Here is a 27,947-nt window from a genome sequence, read left to right on the forward strand (position 1 = left end):
TGCCCCAGGCTGGAGTGCAATGGCGCGATCTCGGCTCACCGCAACCTCCGCCTCCCGGGTTCAGGCAATTCTCCTGCCCCAGCCTCCTGAGTCGCTGGGATTACAGGCACATGCCACCATGCCCAGCTAATTTTTTTTTGTATTTTTAGTAGAGACGGGGTTTCACCACTGTTGACCAGGATGGTCTCGATCTCTTGACCTCGTGATCCACCCGCCTCAGCCTCCCAAAGTGCTGGGATTACAGGCTTGAGCCACCGCGCCCGGCTGATGGTATTCTTTTCAGCACAAAAGTTTTCAATTTGATATTGTCCAATTTATTTATTTATTTTCTTTGGCAACTCACCAACAAGGAGACAAATTAACGATGCAGTGAGAAAATAATCAGCCAGTATTTATTAAGCACCCACTTTCTTGTAAAACCCTGGGTTTCACCTGTAAACATAAATTTTGAGAGAACATGAAGTCAAGGAGTCACCAAAGTTGCTTCCCGACGTTTCTTCTTTAGTTAAAGGATATCAGGGCAGAAAAGGGCAGAGGCGCCGAGTTAGGAAGACAGAGCTTGCTCGGGCGGGGACCGGCCAGGAATGGCAGAACGCTGAAACAGCAGGCACCCACTTCCTTCTGTCATCCCTGCAGAAACTGCTCTTTGAGAGGGGAAAGGAGTCCCTGGAGTCCGAGTTCCGGAGCCTGATGACACGGCACAGTAAGGTCGTCTCCCCTGTGCTCATCTTGGATCTGATCAGTGGTGACGATGATCTGGAGGCCCAGGAGGATGTGGCCCTGGAGCACCTGCCCGAGAGTGTGCTCCAGGATGTCATTCGCATTTCCCGCTGGCTGGTGGAATATGGCCGCAACCAAGGTGAGGGGTTCTGGCTCGGCCGCATGGCACGCCAGAGGCAGAGGGAGTTTCCTCCCCTTTATTCTTTAATCCACTGATCATGGGTTTTTTTGATAAAAGAACGTTTAACTGGGGCTGGGTATATTGGCTGACACCTGTAATCCCAGCACTTTGGGAGGCAGAGGCTGGTGGATCACGAGGTCAGGAGTTCGAGACCAGCCTGACCAACATGGTGAAACCCTGTCTCTACTAAAAATGCAAAAATTAGCTGGGTGTGGTGGCGCATGCCTGTAATCCCAGCTACTCGGGAGGCTGAGGCAAGAGAATGGCTTGAACCCAGGAGACAGAGGTTGCAGTGAGCTGAGATCACACCACTGCACTCCAGCCTGGGCAACAGAGAAAGACCCTGTCTCAAAAAAAAAAAAAAAAAACTGAAAGACTGCCTGATTTGGGACAAGACATGGGTGGCTTGTGACCCAGAATGGAGAGCAGATGCTAGGAAGGGTCGACAGGTAGACGTGGCAGGTCTGCAAGGCAGGGCAGGGCCTGGCAGCCATACCTCTATCGCTCCGTGTCTCCTTAGATTTCATGAACGTCTACTACCAGATACGCTCCAGCCAGCTGGACCGCTCCATCAAGGGCCTGAAGGAGCATTTCCATAAGAGCAGTTCTTCCTCTGGGGTTCCCTACTCCCCTGCTATCCCCAACAAGAGGAAAGACACACCTACCAAGAAGCCAGTCAAGCGGCCAGGTGAGCCCCCATCCTGGCCCATCTCTGCCACAGCCAGAGGCTGACTGGGACCTGCACTGCTTTTGTCCAGTCTGGCGTTCGCAGCATCAGGTCCCTCCAGAGTTTGTTGTCATGGTAACCCTGACTATAGGTACACAGGACAGAAAGCAAGTGTCTGCCCACCCAGTGAGGCCCCCCAAGGGTGAGGCTCTTCCTTCCAGCCAGCAGAGCCTGGGGGTTACATAGCTTCTTTGTAGTGGGGGGCTTACAGGTGCTCAGTTAATCCCGTCTGAGACAGGCTGCAGAGGCCTCCAGGGCAGAGCCCCTGCCTGGACCCCTCCCTCACACACACAGGGCGCTGAGACTCGTCCTGGCACACTGCTGCAGCCAGGAAGAATGCTGGGATAGCAAGGGGACAGGCGCTGTAACCTTCACCTTCCAGCAAAGCAGGGTGAGCTGAAGTGACGTTTATCTGAGAGCTGGATGGGGAGAATTTCACTTTCCCGGTCAATCCAGAAAGGAAAGAAACCCCAGAGCATCCTCTCAGAAGAACTTAAACTGGCTTTGGGCTCCAGTGCGAGTCGGTGCCTTGTGGAAAGGGCACCACGATGAGACGCCTGGGCGGGGCTGTCGCTGTCCTGGGTGAACATCTCGTCATCTCTCTGTTCTTTCTCACTGGCATCATGTCCCTTGTAGTCTGTGCTCCAGGTAAATAGCATCTCTGTGAGCCACAGCTTGGCAAGCCTGGTCTCGCCACCGAGAGGTGCTTCCTGCAGCTTGAGGAGGTGCTGGGATGTTCCACTGGGGACTTGGTTATTAGGTGGGACTGAGATTGCTCTGGGAGAGAAAGCCGGAGATGCCGGGGCTGCTCCCACCCAGGCTGGCCCCCTGCCCAGCTGCTGCTGCAGGCACCTGCCCTAGTTGCTGTGGGACCTGCTTCTTGTGACAACAGGCTTTGGGTAGAGCTTACTTACACCCTCGGTTTCTCCAGTTCCTTACATGCCCCTCCCCTCAGAGAGCGAGGTGTCTGCTCCACGAGAGCACCTGCTCCCCTGCAGGCCTTTGTTTAGGATTTGAAGAAACGGGCAGAACAGGGGCTGCTCTCAGAGGCACAAGTGAGTAGAACATTAGGGAGCTGGGGCCTGGGGCCTTCTCCCTACCCGCCCAGACAAAACCTGCTGCCAACGGGGACTGCCAGCCCAGCCTGTGGGCTCAGCAGCCTGCACGGAGGCCGGGGCATTTCTGTGTCCTCTATGGCGTGCAGCAGTTGTCTCCGTAAGGCTTCCAGGCTACTTCGGCCCCAGCTAGTCTGCGCTCGCTTCCTCTTCTGCCTGGTTCTGTGACTGGCCCCCGGGAGGCCCCAGAGCCCTATTTGCGCTGCCCTAAGAGTGCCTGCTGGCCATGCAGCCCCCAGCCTTTCAGGGAGCAGGGATCTGATCTCAGGGAGCTCACAGTGGACCACATCAATCCTTGCCCCAGAGACACAAGAGGAAAACTGTCCGGCTGTGGGGGTCTGTGGGGCTTCAAGAGTCGTAAGGAACTGGTGGGCTCAGGACTGATGTCAGGCTCTAGGGAATCAAGCCCCGGAGACGTTAGTTCCCACTTCTGAGGAGAGGGGCAGGGGGGCCTCCCAGGTGAAGCACCGACCTCAGCATCCCTGGAGGTAATTGGGTGCCTGATGGGTTTGGTGGCTACCAGATCCATATTCCCGACCCACATCCTGTGGGTGTGCATCTGCCTCTGCTCCTGGTGGGTCGTGGGACAGGAATCAGGTTCACTCATTAGTGAGCCGTGCTTGCTGAAGGGGAGAGAATGAGCAAGGCAGATGTGAGCCAGGCCGTGGGACTTGGTTATTAGGAGCTAATTGTGAGCTGGGTATGGTGGCTCATGCCTGTAATCCCAATACTTTGGGAGGCTGAGGCAGGCGGATCACCTGAGGTCAGGAGTTCGAGACCAGCCTGGCCAACATGGTGAAACTCCATCTCTATTAAAAATAGAAAAAAAATTAGCCGGGCATGGTGGTACATGCCTGTAATTCCAGCTACTCGGGAGGCTGAGGCAGGAGAATAGTTTGAACCCAGGAGGCAGAGGTTGCAGTGAGCTGAGATCGAGCCACGGCACTCCAGCCTGGGTAACAGGACGAGACTCTGCCTCAAAAAAAGAAGAAAAAAAAGAGCTAATTGTGGTATGGTGTGGTGTGGTGTGGTGTGGTACGGTGCGGTGCGGTGCGCTGCAGGTGCAAGCAGTGAGCCTCCAGACACTGCCCATTCCTCCCTGAGCTTTCTGAGGAGCTGCCAGGACACAGCATCCTCACTGTGCTCAGATGGGCAGTGGGGGGCAGGGGCGTCCCGAGTGCCTTCCTTCTCCCATACGTTTTGTTAACAGGCAGCTGCACTTGTCTATTTGAGACGGGAGTTGATTTCTCCACGTCTTCGGCCCCGAGATGTCTCATTCCCACAGAGGAGGCTGACCCAGGCGGCTGTGGGTGCCGCCGTTTTGTTCTGATTGTTTTCACTTGTGATATTAACTTTTGTTTTTTCCCTCCATGCCAAGAACATGTACCTTCTCCTTCTGAGTGCACCCTCCAGGCTCTCTGTGCGGTGGCTTCTGTTAACCCCTTCTTGGCTTTCGGATTTTTTCCTGTGGCTTTGGTGGTTTGGGGAACTCTGGCGTGTGGGCTAGGCTGCCTCTGGGTCTGTGAGCCTTCCACCGTGGGCACGGCGCTCCCCGGAAGTTCAGTCGGGATGGCTTCCCGATGGCTGCTGTTTAGCTTATGTCCCAACCCTGAGCATGCTCAGAGAAGTTTGGGACTGGAGTTTGGGGCTGGGCTGGGGGCCTGCTGGCTTCAGGGTGCCCCCAGGCTCTGCCACCCTGGTTGTGCCCTCTGGGTGTGAGAGCTTTATCACCAGCTCCTCCAACCTGAGCCCCCGCCTATTCTGATTACAGGGCCACTCCATGATATTTTTTATTTTAACTTTTCCTAGTGGATCTTGGTCCATTGTTATCTCTATCACCCTCGGTCCTTTCAGAAATGAACTGAAATCCAGAACAAGGAGGGTCAGTAGTAGAATCAAGGCTCCTTTGGAGAAGGAAATGATTCCTTTCCTTCAACCTTGTCCCCAGGGTCTCTGGTGGTCCCAGGGAAGGGCCTGCTCACTGTGTGGGGCCGGGTGTGGGGCCTGGGGGCAGGTGGAGGGCCGCTGCTGTTTTCTCTCACTCATTTCCTAGGTCTTCTTATCTCCTCTCTGTGGCTCTGGTGACAGGGACGATCCGTAAGGCTCAGAACCTTCTGAAACAGTATTCCCAGCATGGTCTAGATGGGAAAAAGGGGGGCTCTAACCTCATTCCTCTGGAAGGTAATCACCCTGTGTTCCCTCCCGTCCCTTCCTCCTCCACTGTGTGTCCACTCACTTGGCAGGGCAGAGCCTCCCCCAGGAGGGCCTCGGGAGAAACCCTGAGGGGAGCAGGGTGGGAACGGCAGGTCCCGGATGCCACTCAGGCTTCAGCGGGTGCAGGGACAGTTTCGCGGCCCTCGGCCTGGTCCTCTCTGGCTGATGGCAGCTCTGCCCTCCCTGAGGCTTTCCTCCTCCCCTCCCTGTCTCTGTCCTCGTCTCCCGTGTAAACTCAGAGAAAGTTATTTGTCTTGGGGCAGCCCTTTTACGCTCAGACCAGCAGTGGCAGGACCCAGCTGGCCGAGGCCTGCCGGCCTTCCCCTCTTTAGAAAGGGGAGCGTGTACAGCAGGGGACAGGCAAACTGGGGCTTTTCCCAAATACAGTGAGGTGGGGAAACCCCCTGGGGCCAAGCATCAGCTCTTCAGCCCCTCCTTGGTCCTTCCCCACTTGCCCTGGGCCTCCAGGCTTGGGGAAGTGAGCAGCTAAGGATGGTCCTGGGTGCTCACTGAAGTCAGGCTTGAAATGGCTGTTCCCAAGGTAGCTTGAGGTAGAGGAGGGGCTCAGAGCCCCCCCTCAGATGCCCGTTTCCCATCCCCCATCTGACATCCCCCTCCTGGAGATGAAGGGCTTCTTCCCCATACACCAAGGGGCAGCCCACCTGGCCCCTGGATAAATGCTACTTGTGTTTGTGCGGCCAACGTCTCGCCAGGTCACGAGCATGATTTCCGAGTTAAGCACCTGTCCGAGGCCCTGAACGACAAGCACAGGCCACTGGCCGGTGAGTACCGCAGCCCAGCCCGAGGGCAGCCGCTGACACTGCCTTTGCAGCGGTCCCCAGATGGCCTGTTCTGCCTGGCCCAGCTGGGCCCACTCTGCTCTGAAGATGGGCCAGGCCTATGCACCTCTCTCTCCACTCTCTCTCTTTTGGGCCTAGGTCTCCTTGCCTCTCTCCAGATGGGAGTGCGTGCCTGGCTCTCAGGCCTGGGCCAAGGGGAGAAGCTGCTGCTGCTACTCGGAAAGTAGGCAGAGAGGGAAGGCGGCTCCCTTGAGGGGAGGGAGCCCTGACGTCTATCTCCTGCAATAGCTCAGAGCTCTGACCCCCTTGGAGCCCATCCCTTGGCACACAGGACCAGGTGGTTCTGCCACTGGTTTTGTCTCTAGGCTCCCCTGCTGCGGCCTCCAGTAGTAGGGTCTGGCCTCCTCCTGGGGCAGCTGGCAACCCCTCTTCTCTGGGAATTACCAGCCTCTTCTCAGATTTTGACCCCATGCCAGCCAGCCTCAGAGGCTGTAGCCCACCACCCTCTTAGACGTTCCAGAAACCCTGACTGGGGTGGTCACTGCCTTTGCAGGCCCTGTGTTTGCCCACATGGATGACCCCAGTGCCAGCTTCCCTGAGGTGGCACTGCCACCTGCCCACCCTGGGCTTCCCTCTGTCAGGTACAACTCAGAATGCTCAGTCCTGGGGTCAGTAACCAGGACGTTGATTCAGGGACCTTCCCTCCTTATCCTTCCGTCCCTCACCCCCCTACCTCTACAGAACGCTCAGTCCTGGGGTCAGTATCCAGGACATTGATTCAGGGACATTCCCTCCTTATCCTTCCGTCCCTCACCCTCCTGCCTCTGGTATCTGACCCCACTGTCTGCACAGAGCTGAGAATGAAGCCAGAACAAAGGCTAGGCTCAGCTCCCGTTGTTCCTGTCACACCTGGCGGGGCATGCTGGCATCCTCGCAGCTTTCTGCCAGAACAGTCGGCCTCTTCCCCATCCGCTGCTGGTCTGGGCTACAGGCCAGGAGCTGGGGGACCCACGCCACCCCCAGCCAGGAGTGTGGCTGGCCCCAGACCGGCAGTTCAAGAGCTGTGCCATCCCCAGGGAGAGATGACATGCTGGACGTGGAGACCGATGCCTATATCCACTGCGTCAGTGCCTTCGTCAAGCTGGCCCAGAGCGAGTACCAGCTGCTGGCTGACATCATCCCTGAGCACCACCAGAAGAAGACCTTCGACTCCCTGATACAGGTCCTGCCCCGCCCCAGGGGCTCTGCAGCCAGCCCCATTGAGAGCTGTCACTGCAGACTCTTGCAGCCCTCAACTCCAGCCACCACTGCCACCTTGTGCCCTGGGGACTAGTCCTGGGTGGACACTCACCACCTCCCCATCGCCCCTCTTCCTGCACACTGGCCCTGCCACACTCTACAAGGATCCCCCACCAGCCTGGAGCCAGCTCCCACTGCCCTGCCCTTCCCTGAACCGTATCCCTGTCCCCTCAGGATGCCCTGGATGGGCTGATGCTGGAGGGGGAGAACATCGTGTCTGCCGCCCGGAAGGCCATTGTGCGGCATGACTTCTCCACGGTGCTCACCGTCTTCCCCATCCTGCGGCACCTCAAGCAGACCAAGCCTGAGTTTGACCAGGTGCTCCAGGTGTGTGGCGAGGGGCCCTCGGAAACACGGCCAGGAGGCATCCTGCTGCCGGCATGGCCGCCCTGCTCCCTCCCCTGGAGAACCCCATTCTCCGTCTCACACCTCTGCTCTGAGGGTGCATGGAAGCAGCTTAGGAAGGGCCCTGGGCGAGTGAGATGCTCACAGGGCGACTGGAGGCGAGCTGGGGGCCCCCTGTGCTTCCTCAGGGCACGGCCGCCAGCACCAAGAACAAGCTGCCTGGCCTCATCACCTCCATGGAGACCATTGGCGCCAAAGCGCTGGAGGACTTCGCCGACAACATCAAGGTGCCGTCCTCCCCTCCTCCCCGTCCTCCTCCACCTCCCCGTCCTCCCCCTCCTCCCCGTCCTCCCCTCCTCCCCATCCTCCCCTCCTCCCTGCTGGCCCAGCGCCTCAACGACCTGGCCCTGGGGGACTCTCAGAGTAGGTCTCCAAGAGGGTGGGTTGTCCCCGGGGGTCTCTGGTTGGGCTGCAGGCCTACTGTCAGCACCCCTGTGCCTTCCTTTCCTTCCCGGGGCCTCCAAGCCCTCTGAGGCGGGAAGCCCCTCTCCCACTTGGTCCAGCCAGGCTCGGCTTCTGTGCCTGAGAGGTGTCCTAGCACCTGTCTGCCAGGAGGTGGCACCATGAGCAGGCACACTGGGGTATGGGGTGGGACAGGGAACCAGATGCTGTTTCTCCGCAGAATGACCCGGACAAGGAATATAACATGCCCAAGGATGGCACCGTGCACGAGCTCACCAGCAATGTAGGCACCACCGAGGGTACTGGGGAGGGGGAAGGAACGAGCTCACCAGCAACCCAGGCACCGGGGAGGGGGGAGGAAGGTGGGCCCAAGTCCCTTCTGGTGGAAGGGACCCACCAGAGTTGGACCTTCAAAAGCAGTCCCTGGTGGCAGGATGGGTAGTGACATGCTTGGTGTCTGTAACAGACGAGGCCTTTCCTGGCAGGCCAGAGCCCACAAAATAAAACACGGTTTCCAGCCTCGCTCTTCATCGGGCGGATCCCAGCCTGGGCTGGTCCTGGGCTCTCAGAGGGGTCTGTGTGGGAGCCATCGGCCAGGCCTGCCACTTGCCCTTCTGCACCATCTTCTCCCCACCCAGGCCATCCTCTTCCTGCAGCAGCTTTTGGACTTCCAGGAGACGGCAGGTGCCATGCTGGCCTCCCAAGGTACTGGCACCTCCCAGCTGGGCCCCCTGCCCCACTCCCCTCCTTGCCTGGAGACATGAGGTTAGAGGGCAGGGCACAGTGAGGGGGTCTCTCCAGTCCGTGGATATGTGGCCTGCATAGGGGCCCTGGGGCCGAGCATCAGGAGAGCAAGGTTTGCCTGCACCTTTCAAGACTAGACGCTGGACCTCTGGCCCCACCCTCAGCCCCTTTGACCTTCCTTGTCCTGGAAGCAGTGTCCTCAGTCTGGGAGCAGTGCTGGCTGGTTGGAAGATGTCCTTTCTGCCCCTGCCTGCCTCCCAGATCCTTCTCTCATGTCTGCCTGCTCTAATCAGGCTCGCTCAGCTGGCCTTCCATGGGTATCAAGCGTCTCAGAGCCAGCTGGGTGTCTTCCTGCGGGCCCCTGCCCTGAGACTGGAGCTCAGGGGGTCGGCCTGTGAGCAAGAGCAGCTTTCTTGGTCATTCCAAGCACTGAGGTCCCCAGGCCCTCCCCTCCCTTCCCATTTTGGGGGCAGGGAGCCCGTGGGCAGCCTCCAGTCTTCGGATCTCCAGCTCTCTACTTTGCAGGGCACTCCCTGGTCCTCAGAAGGTCCTGCCTGCTGTGTCTTGCTGTCTGTTCTGGCTGTCATGGGGAGAGGTCTGCTTAATGGGTTGACGTGCTGTTTCTAACCTGTTTTTTGCACTTTGCATCTTTCTTCCTCCTTTGTCTCTCCCTGCATCCCCTCTGTGCACTGCCTTTCACTTCGTAGTTCTTGGGGACACATACAATATTCCTTTAGACCCCCGAGGTAAGCAGTACGGTTCTGCAGCCCCCCTCTTGTCCCTCTGAAGCCTGGTGGGTGAGGTTCCCTGGGGACTGACTCTCAGGATCTATTGGGGAGCCTGGGTCAGAGGGGACATGAGTCTTCCCAGGGTTCTCTCAGTTCTTTCTGCTCCCTTCAGGGCCACTCTGAGCTTATCCACAGCACCTGCCGGGGTCAGCGCCCTGAATACACCCCGCAGGCTCACCCGGCCTCCCTGCCTTGCCATCCCCCTCAGCCTTCCACACTGTGGAGGCCACAGCTTCCTCTGTTCAGTAGGGCCTGGTAGAGGGGGATGTTGGAAATGTAGGGGGAGGTGGAGAGGCTGTGGGGAGCTCATTCTAAGCCTCTGCTGTTGGCAAAAGGGAAGAGGCAGCCTTGTAGAAACCACCCAGGGTGGGCTGGGGGTGGGGAGGGGGCAGGGCGATGGCATCTCACTCTTGTCCTGCCCGCCCTCCTGCTGAACTGGGCCAGCTCCTTGGCCACACCACCCCATCATAGACGGCAGCTCTGGGTTCCAAGAAGTCCAGGGCTGGTGCTTCCTGCAGCAGGGGCTTCCCTGTGACTCAGCAGGTGGCCAGCTCTGCCCGAGGAAGCCCAGGGCCTGTGTCAGTGTCCCCTCAGAGTGCTACATGGGCTGGGGGAAGGGCTGTTGAGGGTCTTGGCTGCTGCCACTGCAATAACAGGCTTTCTCTCACAGAGACCAGTTCTTCCGCCACCAGCTACAGCTCCGAGTTCAGCAAGCGGCTGCTAAGCACCTATATCTGTGAGTGTTCTCTGGGCGGACCAGCAGCCCTGCTGCCGGCACGCCCTGCCGCTGGCACACCCTGCCTTTCCCTTCCTTCCATCTGTGCTCTCTGGCTGTTCCCAGAGCCCTCTCCTAAGTGCCATCTGACCTTTGGGACCACAACCTGACCTCTAGTTCAGAAGCCGAGGGGAGTTGGGCTAAGGCCTTCTGAAGCAGGATGAGGAGCAATGGGTAGGAGTGGGTTAGCAGGTCCTGGGATGGGGTCATTTGGGTCAAACTGCCATGGTGGGGATGACCCCACTTTTCCCTATGCAGGTAAAGTGCTGGGCAACCTGCAGTTGAACTTGCTGAGCAAGTCCAAGGTGTATGAGGACCCAGCTCTGAGTGCCATCTTCTTGCACAACAACTACAATTACATCCTCAAGTCCCTGGAGAAGTAAGTGGCCTGCGGAAGCGAGTCTGTGGCTCTCACCTTCCCCTCAGCTGTGCAGCGGTGCCAGCCCCTGCCCTCCTGGGCTCCTTCTCTTGTGGTCAAGAGGGGAGGGGGTACTTGTCTCCTCCATCCCAGGACCCAGAAGGTGGGAGTGCTGCTGCTGTAGAATTCATGGAGTTTGGGGCGCAACAGGAGTCCCCCCAGGCATTGCTACAGGCTTTGCACCTAGGTGCCAATCCTGTCATTCTCTCCTCTGTCCCCCACCCCCACCCAGGTCCGAGCTGATCCAGCTGGTAGCAGTGACACAGAAGACTGCCGAGCGCTCCTACCGGGAGCACATTGAGCAGCAGATCCAGACCTACCAGCGCAGGTGAGAGGCTGGCCTCGCCCTGCCCCTGCATGGACCCCCAGCCGTCTCTGCCCTCACCCCACCCCTGTGCCACCACTCAATCTTCCTTCTCAGCACCTCAGGACACAGGGATCAGTCATGGGGAACTCCTGCCCTCTGGACCCTAATCTTCCACTTGGTTTTTAATCAAACTCATGGGGTGGAGAGAGAAGCCCCTTCCTCTGCCACTACCTGCTCCTAGAGGCCCACTATGGCCAGCCACTTTAGAGGGGAGCCTGCCAAGTGTCAAGGCTAAGAATAATTGAAGAGCCGGCTATCAGAGATGTGGGTAATGTTTAGCCTAGGAGAAGCGCAAGGTTGCAAGAGCACTTGAGCTTGGCCGGGCCTTGCTCTGTGGGGATCTCTGCGCTTCTCTGGTCCTCTTTCTTTCTGGCTTTGTTTCTTCCCTTTGAATGTGTCTCCCCCTTTCTCGTGTTTATCTCCCCTCCTCTCACTCCTTTCTTTCCCATCTGTTTCTCCATCTTAATTTGTCATGATACTGACGTGAAATATAGTTGACAGTATTTGTTCAGTTTATTGAACACTCAAGTGTTTCCTTGTTTTCCCAAAGAGTGACCAGTTTAAACATTTTCTCTTTTGTTTTTTGTTTTTTTGTTTTTTGAGACAGAGTTTCACTCTTGTTACCCTGGCTGGAGTCCAATGGTGCAGCCTTGGCTCATTGCAACCTCTGCCTCCCAGGTTGAAGTGATTCTCCTGCCTCAGCCTCCCAAGTAGCTGGGATTATAGGCATGCGCCACCACACCCAGCTAATTTAGTATTTTTAGTAGAAATGGGGTTTCTCCATGTTGGCCAGTCTGGTCTCGAACCTCTGACCTCAGGTGATCTGCCCGCCTCAGCCTCCCAAAGTGCTGGGATTATAGGTGAGAGCCACTGCATCCGGGCTGTTTAAACATTTTCTATTCCCAGGAAGAGAATCTGTTGTTTTGCTTAGTTGTGACCCACGTCCCTTCCTACCACCAACCACTAAGTAGATCCAGAGATTTAGCAAACGACACCAACCAGGCCACTGAGGCAGGCCGTCCTCTGCCTTCATGCTTCTCTTTCTGTCTGGCAGTTGGTTAAAGGTGACCGATTACATCGCAGAGAAGAATCTACCTGTGTTCCAGCCGGGAGTCAAGGTGGGCTCAAGGCCTGGGCTGGGAGGGGGTGTCTAGCAGACGGGACACTTTGTTATGTCACTGGGAAAAGTGGACAAGCGTCCCTCTGGGGTCAGACAGCAAAGGATGCTTATGGCCATCAGGGCACAGGAGAGAAGCCCAGGCCAAGGGTGTTTGGAACAGAGTGTGGGCAGGTCGCCCTGCTCTGAACTGAGCTTTCTCTGCCATCTCTCCTGACTTCCCAGCTCCGGGACAAGGAGCGGCAGATTATCAAGGAGCGTTTTAAGGTGAGTTGAGGTCCTCTCCCCTCCACTGCTTGCTGCTGCTGTTGAGACAACACAGACCCAAAGTTTTGTCTCTGGGTCCCTTCCTTTTTCACCTTTTTGGTGGCCAGGGCTTCAATGATGGCCTCGAAGAATTATGCAAAATCCAGAAGGCCTGGGCTATTCCGGACACGGAGCAGAGGGACAGGATTCGCCAGGCCCAGAAGACCATTGTCAAGGAGACCTATGGGGCCTTTCTGCAGAAGTGAGCCCCTTCCCAGCCTGTGCTGCCCACGGCCCCCGTGGGCCTCTTCGAGCTCCTCTTCCTCAAGGGAAAAAGGGAAAGGGTGGGGTTTAGGCCGCAGATCCAGCACCCTGGGCTTTGGGGCGGGGCTGGACAGGGAATCACTCTGGGTCATGCCTTCCGAGACTCTATCAGGAGTGCCCTAGGCTGAGGGTGGAGCTGGGGAGGGTAGGCTTCTGAGGGTGGAGCTGGGGAGGGTCGGCTTCCCTGTCCCCTGACGGCAGTGCCCCCTCAGGTTCGGCAGCGTGCCCTTCACCAAGAACCCGGAGAAGTACATCAAGTACGGTGTGGAGCAGGTGGGCGACATGATCGATCGCCTTTTCGACACCTCTGCCTGAGCCTGCTGCTAGCCCTGCCTGGTTCCACCAGACTGACATGTCATTGGACAGATAAGCCAGTGTTAAGTTGCCTCTGGCCGGGTGAGCTCGAAGTCCTTTGGGACACAGACCTGTCTCCAACACCCCATCCAGGAGCCATGTCCCCAAGCCATCCAGTCCTGGGTTCCACTCTTTCCCCACACCCCGTGTTCCCAACCAAACCAGCACTGTCCCGGAAGCCTGGGGTCCCTTCATATCTTGGCTTTTGTGATCCTGATGGCTTCTGAAACAGGAAGGGAGAGAAGGAAGACAGGCCTGTGCCCACTGCTGCCTCACGTGTACCAAGAGCAGGAGGGCAGCATGGCCATACCTCCAGCCTAGGTCAGAGGTGGGGCCAGAGAACTCCCCCTACAGCCCAGAAATGTGGTGGGGGTCAGAGGGCCAGAGCCCCTGGAGAAGGCAGGCAGCATTGACCCCTCTCTTGGATTTAGTGCAGAAAACACATTCCCGCTCGCCCACAGGCCTGAGGTCTGGGACCTTTCCATCTCCCAGGAGTCCCCTAGGTGGCTGGGGGCAGGCGTGCTCACTGTCCATTCCCTCTGGAGTCCAGCACATTGCAGGAGGCATTTGGAGGAGTTCTGCCCCACCCCCTGCAGCCTTCCTCAGACCCGTGTCTCCAGTCCTCAGCCTCAGTGCCTCCTGGCCCAGGGCCAAGCAGTCATGTTGCAGAAGGAGCAGTTAGGCTGCCTGCCCGTGTGCTGGGAGACAGGGACAATGGGCAAGAAGTCAGGAGCAAAGTAGAGGTCGGAAGCAAAAAATACGACCCCCCCTATTTAAGACGAGAATGAAGACTGCCCCTTGAGGCACACTTGCGCATGGGGATGGGTTTATTTCATACTTTTCTTGTATGCTGGCAGAGGGAGAGCTCAGGGTGGCTTTGTCCAGAGACCCTGTCCTGGCCTCCCCCAGCCATGGGACAGCAAACGTCACCCTAAGGTGTGCAGCCCAGGCCCTGCCCCGTTATGGTCTAGGCCTCCTGCCGTGGGGTGCAGCCTCTCCAGGGGCTGGGTCAGACTTGCACGCTGCCCACATCCAAATGCCAGCAAAGATGAATTGGCAGCACAGCACCCCAGACACATACACCACGAAGAAGATGCGGTCAGCAGTCTCAGGCCAGCTCCTCTGTGACCCCTTTACTCCCCTGGGGGGCTCTGTGGGGACAGAGGCAGGGAAAGAAGTTGTTCTTCAGGGTCCCCCCAACATGATCAGAAGAGTGAACCCCAGGGGTCATCAGCCTGAATCTTTCCCTTTCTTAGATTCTCAGGTGATGTACATTTCGGTCTGGCCCATTTCAGGCCATCTTTAGTTGAAGAAACCCCCTCAGAAGGACTGTGGAAGGCATGGGGTTATCAGGGCGTTGAGGTCACCTGGGACTTCAGGGAGGCTAAGCTTGCTCCCTGCTCCAGACCTGTTTCTTCCAAGGGAGGAGGACATGGTGTGACCAGGGACAGAAAAGCCAGCAGGGTTAAATGCAGGGAGCCTCTACACATGCCTGGAGCCCCTCGCCCTCACCCCAGCCCTAGGTCTGCCCCTAGGCCTCATTCCTTACTCCCCCAGCCCCTGCCCACCTTCAGGATGAGGCCCTGAGTTGCCATGCTCTCGATGTTCCCCTCTTAAGGGTGGGCTGGGGCTGCCCTTGGCCCCAAGGCTGCCCTTGGCCAGCAGCCCAGCCAGCAGCACAGTCTCCACGGTGCTGAGGAAGAACAGCAGCAGCAGGATGGTGAAGAAGTAAACTGGGGGAGACAGGGCATAGGGAGATGATCAGAGGCTAGTTCCTGTGTCTCTGGTGCCCAGCCAGCTGAGTACCAGCGGGTGGCGGGGAGAAACAGGCAGACCAGGTGAGGGAGCAGGGCTTACTGAGCAGGGGGTTGCAGGAGGAGGAGCTTGGCAGGGCATCCACCAGGGAGGAGTGGAAGACCAGGTAGCTCAGCAGCAAGGTCACCTTGTAGGCAATGCGCTCGATGGTCCAGAGGGGCAGCAGCCCCCCGCACACGTCAGCCAACAGCAGTGCCTCTGCAGGCACCAAGAGAGCAATGATGGACTTGAGTGCCGTGTTCTTCAGGCTCAACTGGAAGGGGGAAAAAGCCAGCGCCTTGCAGGGGGAGGAGGGAGGTGGGCAGCGGGGGCATGGGGCCTGGCCTCTGGCCTTGCCTCCTCACGCCCACCGCCTCCAGCAGCCCTCTGTCAGCTTCCTCCCGACTGGACTCACCGTCACTTTGAAGCAGGGCACCACCTGCTGGGGTGGGACTTGGGTCTTCAGATCATAAACTACATATTCCCTCTTAACACTCACAATCTCGTTCACTGCGTGGGCCTGGAACTCTAATTCCATCACTGAGGGTAGGAAGGAGAACTGTGAACTAGGAGGGAGAGATCCCTGCTGCCAAGTCTGGGGGCAGCACATGAGCCCAGGGTGACGGAGACTTCTGATGGCTTCTGGCAGGGACAGACTTGGAGACAAAACCGATCCATAGAAGGGCTTCCCAAACCTTGTTTCCCAACATCCCAAATTGTCTCCAGTTAAAGGAGGGCCTTTATCAGATTCGTAGATGAGCTTTCATTGTAAAAATAAAAGTACTTTGCACCACTTCATGATGGAGGGAGAAGTGGTCAGATTCATCTGTCTATACACCTGAAGTAGGGTCCACAGGGCTATGGCTGTGGTTTCTCATGGAGGGAAGGGGAGGACTTCTCTGCCCAGTTAGATGTCACCCAATGGGTTTATACAGGGTGGCTGCACCTTCAGGTTGTTTCCAGGAGGCAGGCTGCAGCAACCAGAGCCTCTGGCCTTGCCGCAAGGGGCCCACCACCGTAGTCAGGCCGTGGCTGTTGAGGGCGATTGCTCCAGGAGGACGGAAGACTGATGTGGCCCAGACTTCTAGGATTGCAGAGCTGCTGCGAATCCAGGTTTGAGTCTGTGACCCTAGAGAGGGGCCTTAAGGCTACCACTGAGCACAGAGGAGATGGGCTGCCACTCGGGTCAGGCACAGTGGGGAGAGCAGGTTCTGCCCCCCCCCCAAGCCTGGGGTAGACTGCTCTAAACACACACCTGGGAGCCTTCCTCCTCCCCTCCCCAGCCCTGCAGCCCCTGCCCTGTCGGCACCTGTGTTGCTGAGAGCATAGAAGCTGAGGCTGCAGTTGCTCTGGTCCCGGGGGAAGTGGAGGAGTTCGAAGTCGCAGTTGGTCTCTGTGGTGAGGGCCAGGTTGAGCTTCACGTGGCCGTCCTGGTCTACTCGGGCCTGTGGGCTCTGGTCCCTCCAGTCTACCCAGAGCCTATGGAGAAAGGCACCACAGCCAGAGCCCCAGCCCCTTGGACAGGGGCAGGGGAGACCCTGGCATCCCACCCCCAACCCTGGTGCTATCAGAGTTTTGGCATGGGGAGAGGAACTTGAGGTAGTGAAGGCGCATTGCTAGTCTGGCAGGGACCGCCAGGAGGGGCCTGTTCACTCAGATGGCCTCTAGGCTGTAGATGGGGAAAAGGAGGGCTTTGCAGGGTGGATTCCTGGGGCAGGAACTGTCTCACTTACGCCTCCAGGATGGTGAGTCTTGGTGTCCAGAGAGAGTCCCAGGGCAGCGTGACAGCATGCTGCGGCTGTGCGCTATTGTTCCAGGCCAGGCGAGTGTCCAGCCAGGACTGAGGACACAAGGGCACCACTGAGGCTCCTCTCCACATGTCCATCCCCCTAAGCTCAGCAGGTTGATGAAGCCTGGTACTTCTGAGCTGGACTCAGCTGGGCTTTCCCATCATACCTCCCCAGGGATAGGAGCTCACCATCTTAAGCAGCAGCATGGAGGACACTGTGTACCGCAGAATGTCCTGGGAGAAGGGCAGTGCATCACCTCAGGGTGGGCACTGTGTGACAGAACGCGGCAGGAGATCCCAGCACTATCCAGGTCTGAGTCCTCTTCCCTCCCCAGCTCAGCACTTAGATCCCTTGGCCTAGCAGCACTTACCACATTAAACACATTGGACACAAACACTTCCACATCCACGAGCAGGGGTGCACTCCCATTGTTCGGAATCTGGATGCGCTCTGAACCTTCTGGGGCAAGTTGAAGAGAGATGGCCAGACTGAACAATAAAGGTCAAGGTCACTCAGGTGCCTTAGGGGCCTAATCCCAAAGTTTGTGACCTTGCCCTCCACCTACCGGCTTCTGGCCCTTGGAAGCCCTCCCCATGGACCAAGGGTGAGGTGATGCTGAGCCCCAGGAAGGTGAGACGGAGCAGGAGCTGCAGGGCCATCATTGGCTGCACGGAGGGACTGGAGAGAGCAGCGGTGCCTAAGCTACAGCCTGTATTCCAGTCACTTCTCTGGCAGCTGAGCAATTGGTCAGAGGCAGCTGTTCTGGGCAAGGACCCTGGGGCCTTGGACTTGGCAGTCCCTGCCTCAGTTCCGCAAATGCCCAAAGACAAAGCCCCAAACCCAGCCCCACCCACCCTGCACCTGCCTTGGTGTCCCTTTCCCGCTCCATTTCCACCACCTGGAACCTGTTGCGACACACAATGCCTGACCAGGGGGACCTGGCAGGCCTAGGACCTCTACCTCTCCCTGACTTTGTCCTTCTAATCAGGGCCCACAGGTGTCCCTGCATTTCAGTGACTGACACCAGCCTGCCTAAGACCCAAACCCTTGGTCAGACTGTTCTGTGCTCAATGCTGTGAGATGGGGACAGCCTTAAGAGTTTCCCTGCTTTCTTAAACACTGAACTGATTTTATGTAAAGAGCCTTGGTTCAAGAACCTGGGACATGGTGGCTCATGCCTGTAATCTCAGCACTTTGGGATACCAAGGAGTGGGCATTGCTTGAGCCCAGGGGTTCAAGACCAGGGTAACATAGGGAGACTCTGTCTCTACCAAAAATACAAAAGTTAGCTGGGCGTGGTGGCGTGCACCTGTAGTCCTGGCTACTCAGGAGGCTGAAGCTGGATCACAAGCCCAGGAAGTGGAGGTTGCAGTGAGCCAAGATCGAACCACTGCACTCCACTCTGAGAACAGAGCAAGGCTCTGCCCTCCCCCCACCACACACACCAAAAAAAAAAAAAAAAAAAAAAAGAACTCTGGTAATCTCAGCACTTTGGGAGGCTGAGGCAGGTGTATCACCTGAGGTCAGGAGTTTGAGATCAGCCTGGTCAACATGGTGAAAACTGTCTCTACTAAAAATACAAAAATTAGCCATATTAGCATTTGTGGTGGCAGATGCCTGTAACTTCAGCTACTCAGGAGGCTGAGGCAGGAGAATCACCTGAACCCAGGAGGCAGATGTTACAGTGAGCTCAGATCATGTCATTGCACTCTAGCCTGGGCAACAAGAGTGAAATTCCATCTCAGAAAAAAAAAAAAAAAACTATGGGAAAGGAGTTCCACCTGAAAAAAGGTAAAGGCCAACTCATGAGCAAAGACCTGGGCATTCCTGTCCTGAACCGGATTCTCAGCTTGCACCAACCCAGCAGTGCTGTGTACCTGGAGCCCAACCTGACAGGAAAGACTTTGCTGGCCCCCTGGGTGAAATCAGGTTGCCAATGGAGACCTGATCCTGGTCAGCTGCAGCCAGGGAAGGAAAGGCCAAGACCAAAAGTGGGTGGAGACTGGCTGGGCTGCCCAGACGCAAAGGGGTCCTGGGAGCTGGAAGCAGGCAAGGAAGGACCTGTCACGCATCAGGGCACAAATCCGACTGGGAACACACGTCTGTGTCTGTCATTGACCAACTTTATTGAACGCCTTAAGCAGTCTGCCTGCCTCTGTCGCACGCTTTGGCGGAGGCCAGTTTGGCAGTGTATACATAGCTGGTGTCACAGGGTGACCACAGGCAAAGAGCCTTTGGTTGTCCTGTGCTCCCCAGACTCGGATTTTTATGCGGACTGCAACCCGGCTGCCTTAGGTGTGCTCAGCCCTCCTTCCTGGTAGCTCTGCAAAGGGTCCTACACTCACCCCTAGGAAGCCCCTCTGTGAAGCACCAGAGGCTTCTTCTTCCCACGGAGTATCAAGTCACTGAGAAACGCGAGGCAGTGCTGTCACTGCATGTGAAATGGTTTATGCGTTTTATTAACAGGCAAAGCTCTCCCCACGATCCCCCAACAATGACTCCAACTCTGTAACATCCAAGCGTGCCGGCTAAGTGCTTTCAGGTCACATCAACTGTCAGGATGCTGTTGCCTGCCTTTGGGCCCTGCCAGGACCGGCCGGGACCGGGCTCGAGGGTACACGGCTGGGAAGCGCCGGGGCAAGGACTTAGGGGCCCAGCCGCCTCGCTCACGTGCGTCAGGTCGGTAGACTCGCGCTCCATCACGCTGCCGTTGCGGGTGCCCGGCGCGGCAGCGCACACGCGGCTCGAGGCTCGGCGTGGGGCACGGCCCAACAGGCCCTCGCAGATTTTGCGGAAGCCTTTGCGGAAGTGCTTGGAGACCAGAGCATAAACGATGGGGTTGACGCAGGAGTTGGCGTAGGAGACCAGGTGCGAGAGGATGCGCAGCGCATAGGTGGCGCGCGTGAGCGGGAAACGGCCGAACCACATGCAGAGGATGAGTGCGTGGTGGGGCATCCAGCAGAGGCAGAAGAGCGCAGCCACGATGAGGATCATGCGCGTCACCTTGCGCTTGGCGCGCCGGGCACCCGAGCCGGCGGCCACCGGGTCGACGGCGCGCCAGAGGTAGCGCAAGGTGCGCGCGTAGGTCAGGCCGAGAACCAGCACCGGAAGCAGGTAGCTAAAGACGAAGGTGCAGAGGTCCATGGCGCGGCGGCGAGGCGCGCTCCACGCAGGATGGCACACGGTCAGGTTGGCCAGCTGTGACTGGCGGTAGTAGCTCAGGTAGGGCCCGGAGAAGAGCAGCGACAGCCCCCAGATGAGCCCGATCGCTGCCAGCGCGTTTCGAGGCGTGCGCAGCTCACGGGAGTGCAACGGGTAGCGGATGGCCAGGTACCTGCGGTCAGGAGGGGAAGGGAGACGTCGGCTGAGCTGGCGCATTCACGCTGGCGGGCCGCGACCCCTGCACCTCGGGCTCCAGGGCTGCTCTCGAGGAAGGTCCTTAGCTCATGGTTACACCGCACACGCCGGAGACGGAGGTGAGGCTCGGGGTGAGGGTGGAGGTGGGGGCGACCCAGCGCATCCCAGACACTCAGCGGAGCCTGGAGATGGGGCGGGCCGGCAGCAGGAAAGGTGCGCCTGCAAATCATTCTCCCGCTGCCCCCGGGGATTGCAACCACAGACGACTCCACCGAGAGGACACCCCAAAGCCCCTGAAGACTAAGGGTTGGAGAACCGGCTGTGGGCTCCGGGAGGCTGAGACTATCCACTAGTGACGGTGCCGTGGGAGGGAGGGCCCAGGCGCCTGAGGCTCTAGCAGACAGTCTGGAAAAGACATGCTGGGCAAGGGACAATTAGCTTCTCGGGGGATTCCTGAGAGAATCCGAGCTCTGTAGGTCCCACCAGCGAGCTCGGAACCAACGCACTTCGCGCTCAGTGGCTACATGTGTGTGGTGAAGTCTGGCCTCGCCTCTCTGTTTTTCCGGAGGAAGGAGAGGGGAAGATACCTGGATTTCCTCCCCAGGAACCATCCTAGTGTCCTTTCAAGCTCCACGTGAGCCCCACGCTCTCCCGAACGTGCCTCTCTCGCTGTCTGGCTGGGGAGAGAGAACCCCAGGGCACGCTCCTCTCCCGGCCCCTGACTTGTTTTGTTTTGTTTGGAGCCGAGGCGCAGAATGGGCTGGGACTGAGTTAGGGACCTTTAGGCACGCTCGCTCAGACTTCTGCATGGGTCCTCGCAACGGACCCAAGGTCCACAGCCTGGACCTGAGCCGACTGTACCAACCAACCAACCAACCAAACCGTGGCTTGGAGGCGAGCGCAGTGGAGGCACCTGAGGTTGGCTGCAGGAGACAGACGGTCACTTCACGCACCCGATCCCTGGCTGGCGACTCTGAGCTAGTTGCTTAGGAACTCAGCTCTTCTGTACATGGGGCACGTACTTTGTCCCATTCCAACCTCACGGTGTTAGGGTCAGAGTTAGGATTAAACTCAGGGTTAGGGTTAGGCTCAAGCTAGACGAACGCGCAAGAACGCTTCGTACCGGGAAATGCTCCGCGTTGTCAGGCGCAGGCGGCGCCGGAGAGCCACATTCTCCAGGCTTCGAGGCCCCAGGGCGCAACTAGCCGAGGGACAACATGGTCTCCCATCCTAATTCCTTTTTCTTCTCCTAATTTCTCTTTCTTCTCCGCGCCCGCTTGCCTTCCACTGCCTTCTTAATGTCCTCTCCCACTCTGCGCGTCCCTTCTTGATACCCCGGTACCGCCTCCCTCTCCATCTCCCGCGTGGATGCCCAACTCCCAGGGACGCCAGGGCACTGGCTCACCTGTCCAGGGAGACGGCGGCCAGCGTGAAGCTGCTGGCGTGCATGGTGAGGAAGATGAGGAAGTGCACCGCCTTGCACATCAGCGAGCCGAACACCCAACCGTCCAGCGTGTAGATGGTGGCCTGGAAGGGCACGCAGCACAAGATGAAACACAGGTCGGCCACGCCCAGGTTGAGGATGAACAGGTTGGTGGTGCTGACCGCTTGGCCGCCGCGCAGCAGCACCGCCAGCACCAGCGCGTTGCCCACGGTGCCCACGAGGAAGATGAGCGCGAAGAGCAAGGGCACAATGACCGCCTCTGGGTGCCAGCCGCCCCCGCCGCTGGATTGGCTCGCGTTCCCGGCCCCTGGGCCGCCCGAGACGTTCATGGTGCCGCCGACCCCGAGGCTGCCCGGGCTCCTGCAGCCGTCTGGGTCTCCGCGAGCGGGAAGCTCCCGCGACTGCGGCCGCTGCAGCTCCCAGTGCGACTCCGCCGGGCTGCAGGCGGAGGGAGTCTTGCCGCGTCTGGGGCGGGGATGGGGGTGCGCTGGGGTCAGGAGGAGGAGCGAGAAACCGGAGGATGAAGTTGTCCCCGCGGCGCCGGGGGAAGGGCTGCGGAGTGGCCTCAGCGCGCATCCCGTGGAGCGGGCGGAGAACGGCTCTTGGGCCTGCTCCGCGCTCCAGCCCCCGGAGTCACGGGTTCTGGGTTGACCTGGTGGACTGACTTCCCCGGCAGACGCCGGAGAGGTGGAGGGGTAGATCTCCGGTCCTCCCTGTGCGCCGCACCCCTTGCGACTCGGCGCTTCCCTGAAGCCTGGCCAGGCGTGCGGGACGTCCTGGGACCGTCGAGGGACGGGAGTGCCCTCAAAAGAGGACCCCTGGGAAACTAGGGTGGGGGTGAGGAGACACGGGGCGGAGGCGGATGAGGGGCACCGGAGTCTGGCTCTTTCGCTCAGGCTGAAGCGCAGTGGCTCACTGCAACCTCCGTCTCCCCGGTTCAAACGGTTCTCCTGCCTCAGCCTTCTGAGTAGCTGGGACTCCAGGCGTCCACCACAGCCTGAGTAATTTTTTGTATCTTTCTTTAGTAGAGACCAGGCTGTTTCTACTAAATGTCTCATGTTGGCCAGGCTGGTCTTGAACTCCTGACCTCAAGTGATCCACCCACCTTGATCTCCCAAAGTGCTGGGATTACAGGCTGAGCCACTGCGCCTGGACACCTTACTCCCTTCCCTTGCTCATTAGACGTTTTCCCTCCAATTCAATCCAATATATTGAGCATCTATTGTGTCAGGTTCTGTCTTTGGCACCATGCCTCAGTTTCCTAAGCTGTAACAAGGACATGGTAACACTTCCTTCTCAGAGGAATCTGCTAAGAAAGGAATGAGAGGTATAGGAGAGGCCTGAACCCAGTTAGTTAAATCTGAATACATCAGATCCTTCTTCTTTGTCTCCTTACCTTATTCGGTATACCTTGAGGAAATTCAAAATAGTAGAGTTCCACACACAAGCAGCATTTTCCTGGATGGTATTTAGATTGCAATAAAACTTAAACATTTGTTTCTGCATCAAGCATTTGGGACAATGAATCATTACTAGTTAAGTAGAACTTTAAACCTCCCAGTTCAGTGGGTCTGAAAATCACCACCTTCTGTCTCTGCAGCTTCATGTCTGCCTCACCTTCCCCTGCCCTGCTTCCTGGGACCCAGTGTCAAGAACATTCCTTTCCCTCTTTTCTTCCCCCCAAGGATAGAGCCACTCAGGAACCCTGCTACCGCCTCTTCTTGGCAAGAAAACATTATTCACACCCCTGCCCTGCCTGCCTACTCATTGAACAGGAAGATGATAACAGCTTGCGTTTATGAGATGTTTACCATTTATTTATTCAACAAATATTTATGAAGCACCTGCTCCTTACCAGGCACTGTTCTGTGTCCTTAGGATGTGCTATACCAGTGAGCTCTACACAGATCCAGGTCCCCTGTGAACTTTCTAGCAACAGAGACAGACAATAAACATAACGTATTAAGCTATTGCAAGTTGATAAGTACTTGCAGTAAAAGTGGTTTAGAGTCAGGGGATTTGGGAGTACCAGGGTGGTGGCAATTGAGCAATGTTAAGCAGGGTGGGCAAGCAGACCTCATTAAGTTGACATTTGAGCAAAGTCTTGAAGAAGGTGAGGGGCTAGCAAGGCGAGTATTTAGGGGAAGAGCATTTCTTTTCTTTTCTTTTTTCTTTTTTTGAGACAGAGTGTTGTTCCGTCACCCAGGTTGGAGTGCACTGGCATGATCTCAGCTCACTACAACCTCTGCCTCCAGGGCTCAAGCAATTCTCCTGCCTCAGCCTCCTGAGTACCTGAGACTACAGCTATCCACATGCAGCTAATTTTTTGTATTTTTAGTAGAGTCGGGGTTTCACCACATTAGCCAAGCTGGTCTTTAACTCCCAACCTCAGGTAATCCGCCTGCCTTGGGCTCCCAAAGTGCAGGGATTACAGACATGAGCCACCGTGCTCAGCCTGTTTTCTTTTTTTAGAGATAGAGTCTCTCTATGTTGCCCAGATTGGTCTCAAACTCATGGGCTCAAGCGATCCTTCCACCTCAGCCTCCCAAAGTGCTAGGATTACAGACATGAACCACTATGCCTGGCCAGAAAAGCATTTCAAAGAGAAAGTACAGTCAGTGCAAAGGCCATACAGTACAAGTGTGCCTATGTTCCTGAGGCAAGGAAGCTGATATGACCTGAGTTGAACCAGCGAGAGACGTGAGAGACATAGTGTGTAGGGCTTTTTTCCTCTCCCTAATCTAAGGACTGTGGCATTTAGTCTCAGTAAAATGAGGAGGCAGTGCAGGATTTTCACTGGAGGACTAACATGATCCCACTTTTTTGGTAACAGCTTCGTTGAAATATAATTCACTTGGTTTTTAGTATATCCACAGAGGTGTGTGGCAGCTGCCACAATCACTTCTAGAACGTTTTCTTCCCACTCATACCTGTTAGCTGTTAGCCTCCGATCGCCCATCTCCACCTCCACCCTACTTCCACAGGCCCAGACAACCACTGATCTACTTTTTCTCTCTACAGTTTTGCCTATTCTTAACATTTCATAGAAACGAAATCATACAATATGTGACCTTTTATGTGTGGCTTCTTTCACTTAGCATGATGTTTTCAAAGTTCATCCACTTTGTAGCATAATCAGTACTTCACTTTGTGTGTGTGTGAGAGATGGAGTTTTGCTCTTCAAAGGCACAATCTCTGCTTACTGCAACCTCCACCTGCCAGGTTCAAGCGATTCTCCTCCTAAGCCTCCTGAATAGCTGGGACTACAGGCATGAACCACATGCTGGCTAGTTTTGTATTTTTAGCACAGACAGGGTTTCTCCATGTTGATCAGGCTGGTCTCAAACTCCTGACCTGGGGTGATCCTCACCTTGGCTTGCCAAAGTGCTGGGATAACAGGCGTGAGCTACTTTACTCCATTTTATGGTTCAATAATATTCCATTGTATCGTTATACCACATTCTATTTTTTCATTCACTTATCAATGAACATTTGGGAAACTTGCTTTTTAAAGAAATTTATTTTATTATTTTTAGAGACAGAGTCTTGTTCTGTCACCCAGGCTGGAGTGCAGTGGCATGATCATAGCTCACTGTAACCTCAAACTCCTTCCATATCAGCTTCTTATGTCACCCTTCCATGTCTTCCATGGGCTCAAGCAATACTTCCATGTCAGCTTCTCAAGTCACCGGAACTACAGGTAGGTGCCACTATGTCTGGCTTTTTTTTTTTTTTTTTTTTGGTAGAGACAGGGGTCTCACTGTGTTGCCCAGGCTGGTCTTGAACTCCTGGCCTCACGCAATCCTCAGCCTCAACCAAAGCACCGTGATTACAGGTCTGAGCCACCACACCTGGCCAGACACTTACTTTTTTGTTTTTGTTTTTTTCTTTTTGAGACAGTCTCAGACCCAGGCTGGAGTGCAATCTCGGCTCACTGCAACCTCCACCTCCCGAGTTTTAAGTGCTCTGCCTGCTGAGTAGCTGGGATTACAGGCGCCCGCCACCACACGCAGCTAATTTTTGTATTTTTAGTGAAGACCGGGTTTCACCCTGTTGGCCAGGCAGGTCTGGAACGTCTGACCTCAGGTGATCCGCCTGCCTCGGTCTCCCAAAGTGCTGGGTTAATAGGCATGAGCCACCGCGCCCGGCCTCAGGCACTTACTTTAAAATGCATCATTTAGGCCGGGCGCGGTGGTTCAAGCCTGTAATCCCAGCACTTTGGGAGGCCGAGGCGGGTGGATCACGAGGTCAAGAGATCGAGACCATCCTGGTCAACATGGTGAAACCCCGTCTCTACTAAAAATACAAAAAATTAGCTGGGCATGGTGGCGCGTGTCTGTAGTCCCAGCTACTCAGGAGGCTGAGGCAGGAGAATTGCCTGAACCCAGGAGGCGGAGGTTGCAGTGAGCCGAGATTGCGCCATTGCACTCCAGCCTGGGTAACAAGAGCGAAACTCCGTCTCAAAAAAGAAAAAAAAAAGCATCATTTAATCTTCATAACAATCATTTAAATTGGTTATCCCCATTTCATAGATGAAGAAACAGGTTTACCGAGAAATTAAGTTACTTGCCCAATATCTCCCTGCCGCTAATGACAGAGCGGGAATTGGAATACCAGGTCTCAGACTCTAGAAGCTGCAGAGCAAAAATTCGTATTTTCCCTTGTCTCAACACTTCTCCCTCTTTGGACTGATCGCCCCAAAGTGCAGGGGTCCACAGTCCCAAGCGGTCTGAGAAAGTCCCCCCATTAGGGACACCGTCTGCTGACTGCGCAGCGCTTCCTCCGGCTTCGCTTTCTCACGGTCAGCCCCAGAGGAAAGGGCAGGCAGAGGCGGGTCCCTTACAGACGATGTGTTCCGTTCCTGTAGGGTGAACCCCACCTCTCAAGTCCCTGGGGATGTAGACACCCCGAAATCCAGTGTCTTTGGTCTCCTGCTTTCTGCTGGGCGGGACGTGAGCCAGATCCCCAGTCCAGGATGCAGGACGTGGGGTCCACCTCCGGTCCTCCCACTCTTGGTTTGTGAGGTGGGACTGCCCCTGAGATCTCCGCAACCGCGGTCTCACGGCGACCGCGAGCCCCCATCTAGCCCGCCGCGATTCCGGACTCGGGATGCCAGGATCCCTCGCGCAGGCGCGCTCCAGCGAAAGGCTCCCCGCCGCTGCAAGGGCCGACCGCGCGGAGTCCGCCGCTATCCCATCAGCCCGGCCAGGCAGGTCCCGCTCTCACCCGCCCGGGTCTTCCCGCCTCTCCTATCCCGTCGTGCTCTGCGGCGCAGGGGCAAGATGGCTGCTGAGAAGCAGGTTCCTGCCGGCGGCGGCGGCGGCGGCGGCAGCAGTGGCAGTGGCAGCGGCGGTGGACGTGGTGCCGGAGGGGAAGAAAATAAAGAAAACGAACGTCCTTCTGCCGGATCGAAGGCAAACAAAGAATTTGGGGATAGCCTGAGTTTGGAGAGTATCCTAGAGTAATCGGGCCTAACTCGGAATGACTACGTGTCGATCTGGAGGGCTGGGGGCGGGAGAGGCGGCGGGTCCCGGCACGTCCTGGCTGGAGAGACCGAGGGTTGCAGTTTTTCCCGCCCTTACTTTCTGGCGCTCAGAGTTCCGGGGGCTCTGTTTCTCAACTAGTCTTTCCTCGCCTCCCCCTCGCCCTCCTGACTAGGTCCTTTTCTTCAGTGGCACTGGGATATCAGGCAGGTTTCTCCAGGTGACACTAGGGCCTCCTCTCTGAGCTCTAGCTTTGGCACCTTGAGCCACTGAACTGGGGAAAGGAAACTGCAGTCTTGACATTTCGCTTAGTAATGTTGTCTGACAGTCGTCGTAGACTGAGTCGTAAAACCTACAGGTTGATACTTTGAAAATGAAGGTAAAGATTGATTCCTAGGAAAAGCTTGTTGCCCATTTTGCTTGTCAGTTACTGTAATTAATATCGTTTATGTCATTTTTTTCCTGATGGGTCTGTAGGCATTTTGTCGTGATGAGAGTCATTAATATAAGCTAGGGGAATCGGTTTCTAGTTTTCATCAGTGTGTGTCTTAGAGTGCTGTGGTACTGTTTGTGGCCCTTCGAAATGAATAACAAATGAAGAAAATGTAGGCGAGCTTCTGAAATAACATATTGAGCTTGACATCTTAATATACTTAAAGTTTTCAGGGGTTTAGAGTTAAATTTTTAGAATTAGTGATAGATAATAGTTTCAAGCAGATGTTAGCAAGCCCTGATTTTACTGAGAACCTTATATCTCTTTGTCCCTTTTTAGTCACTGAAAGAGTCCTTTTAGTGTTTACAATTTTATTTATTTATTTTTTCCTTTCTATAACAAGATACTGAAAGTATAGTGTTCACTGTTTTAAAATGTCTCTAGAGAAGCGTTGAAGAAACATTAAAAGAAAACTATAACTATAATAGATGAAGGTCACTGGACTTTCTAAAGTTTAGTACATAATCTTAAATATTTTCAGATTCTTAAAAGGAAAGTTTGGTCAGTCGTTCTTCTTTTAAAAGAAAAACCTTAATACTTTTATGCAAAGTATGGCCTAGCTTGGTTGACATACGCTAATCATAGACTCT

At 56.2% G+C, this 27,947-nt stretch overlaps 3 protein-coding genes across 12 annotated transcripts in view; 1 reads left to right on the top strand and 2 right to left on the bottom strand.

Moving 5' to 3' along the window:
* EXOC7 (exocyst complex component 7) overlaps window positions 1-15,615 on the top strand; it is a 21,281-nt gene extending 5,666 nt beyond the window's left edge. Inside the window, exons 5-21 of one of the 10 annotated variants that reach the window (XM_032241604.1) lie at window positions 637-859; window positions 1,422-1,589; window positions 4,832-4,924; window positions 5,671-5,739; window positions 6,834-6,979; window positions 7,231-7,383; window positions 7,590-7,688; window positions 8,084-8,146; window positions 8,502-8,568; window positions 9,315-9,353; window positions 10,066-10,131; window positions 10,429-10,549; window positions 10,821-10,916; window positions 12,010-12,073; window positions 12,298-12,339; window positions 12,447-12,580; window positions 12,855-15,615. In XM_032241604.1, coding sequence (XP_032097495.1) covers window positions 637-859; window positions 1,422-1,589; window positions 4,832-4,924; window positions 5,671-5,739; window positions 6,834-6,979; window positions 7,231-7,383; window positions 7,590-7,688; window positions 8,084-8,146; window positions 8,502-8,568; window positions 9,315-9,353; window positions 10,066-10,131; window positions 10,429-10,549; window positions 10,821-10,916; window positions 12,010-12,073; window positions 12,298-12,339; window positions 12,447-12,580; window positions 12,855-12,957 — 1,746 coding nt within the window. In that variant the 3' untranslated portion in view covers window positions 12,958-15,615. The remainder of the gene's footprint in view (window positions 1-636; window positions 860-1,421; window positions 1,590-4,831; window positions 4,925-5,670; window positions 5,740-6,833; window positions 6,980-7,230; window positions 7,384-7,589; window positions 7,689-8,083; window positions 8,147-8,501; window positions 8,569-9,314; window positions 9,354-10,065; window positions 10,132-10,428; window positions 10,550-10,820; window positions 10,917-12,009; window positions 12,074-12,297; window positions 12,340-12,446; window positions 12,581-12,854) is intronic. The other 9 variants (XM_032241605.1, XM_032241606.1, XM_032241607.1 and 6 more) reach the window with 9 other exon arrangements.
* On the bottom strand, window positions 13,932-17,410 carry ZACN (zinc activated ion channel). The gene is given in 10 exon segments (XM_032241615.1): window positions 13,932-14,147; window positions 14,565-14,729; window positions 14,854-15,064; window positions 15,206-15,330; window positions 16,100-16,269; window positions 16,524-16,630; window positions 16,769-16,813; window positions 16,951-17,027; window positions 17,030-17,068; window positions 17,146-17,410. Coding segments are annotated over 10 exon segments (1,227 nt in total). The 5' UTR covers window positions 17,243-17,410; the 3' UTR covers window positions 13,932-13,956.
* A 1,598-nt stretch (window positions 17,411-19,008) lies between these two features.
* On the bottom strand, window positions 19,009-21,829 carry GALR2 (galanin receptor 2). Its single transcript, XM_032241616.1, has 2 exons — window positions 21,343-21,829; window positions 19,009-19,914 (listed from the first exon to the last, which is right to left on the bottom strand). The coding sequence occupies exons 1-2, from the start codon at window positions 21,708-21,710 to the stop codon at window positions 19,119-19,121; spliced, it is 1,164 nt and encodes a 387-aa protein (XP_032097507.1). The 5' UTR covers window positions 21,711-21,829; the 3' UTR covers window positions 19,009-19,118.
* Between the last annotated feature and the right edge of the window lie 6,118 nt (window positions 21,830-27,947).

This window comes from Sapajus apella, unplaced genomic scaffold (assembly GCF_009761245.1).
Source record: "Sapajus apella isolate SASKATOON/1434 unplaced genomic scaffold, GSC_monkey_1.0 scaffold48, whole genome shotgun sequence".
NCBI lineage: Eukaryota > Metazoa > Chordata > Mammalia > Primates > Cebidae > Sapajus > Sapajus apella.

Bases quoted from the DNA above. Each gene is read 5' to 3' on its own strand.
- GALR2 (XM_032241616.1), bottom strand. From the start codon at position 21,710: ATGAACGTCTCGGGCGGCCCAGGGGCCGGGAACGCGAGCCAATCCAGC. The intron at 19,915-21,342 runs GTGAGCCAGTGC...TCCTGACCGCAG, and splicing joins GCCGCCGTCTCCCTGGACAG to GTACCTGGCCATCCGCTACC.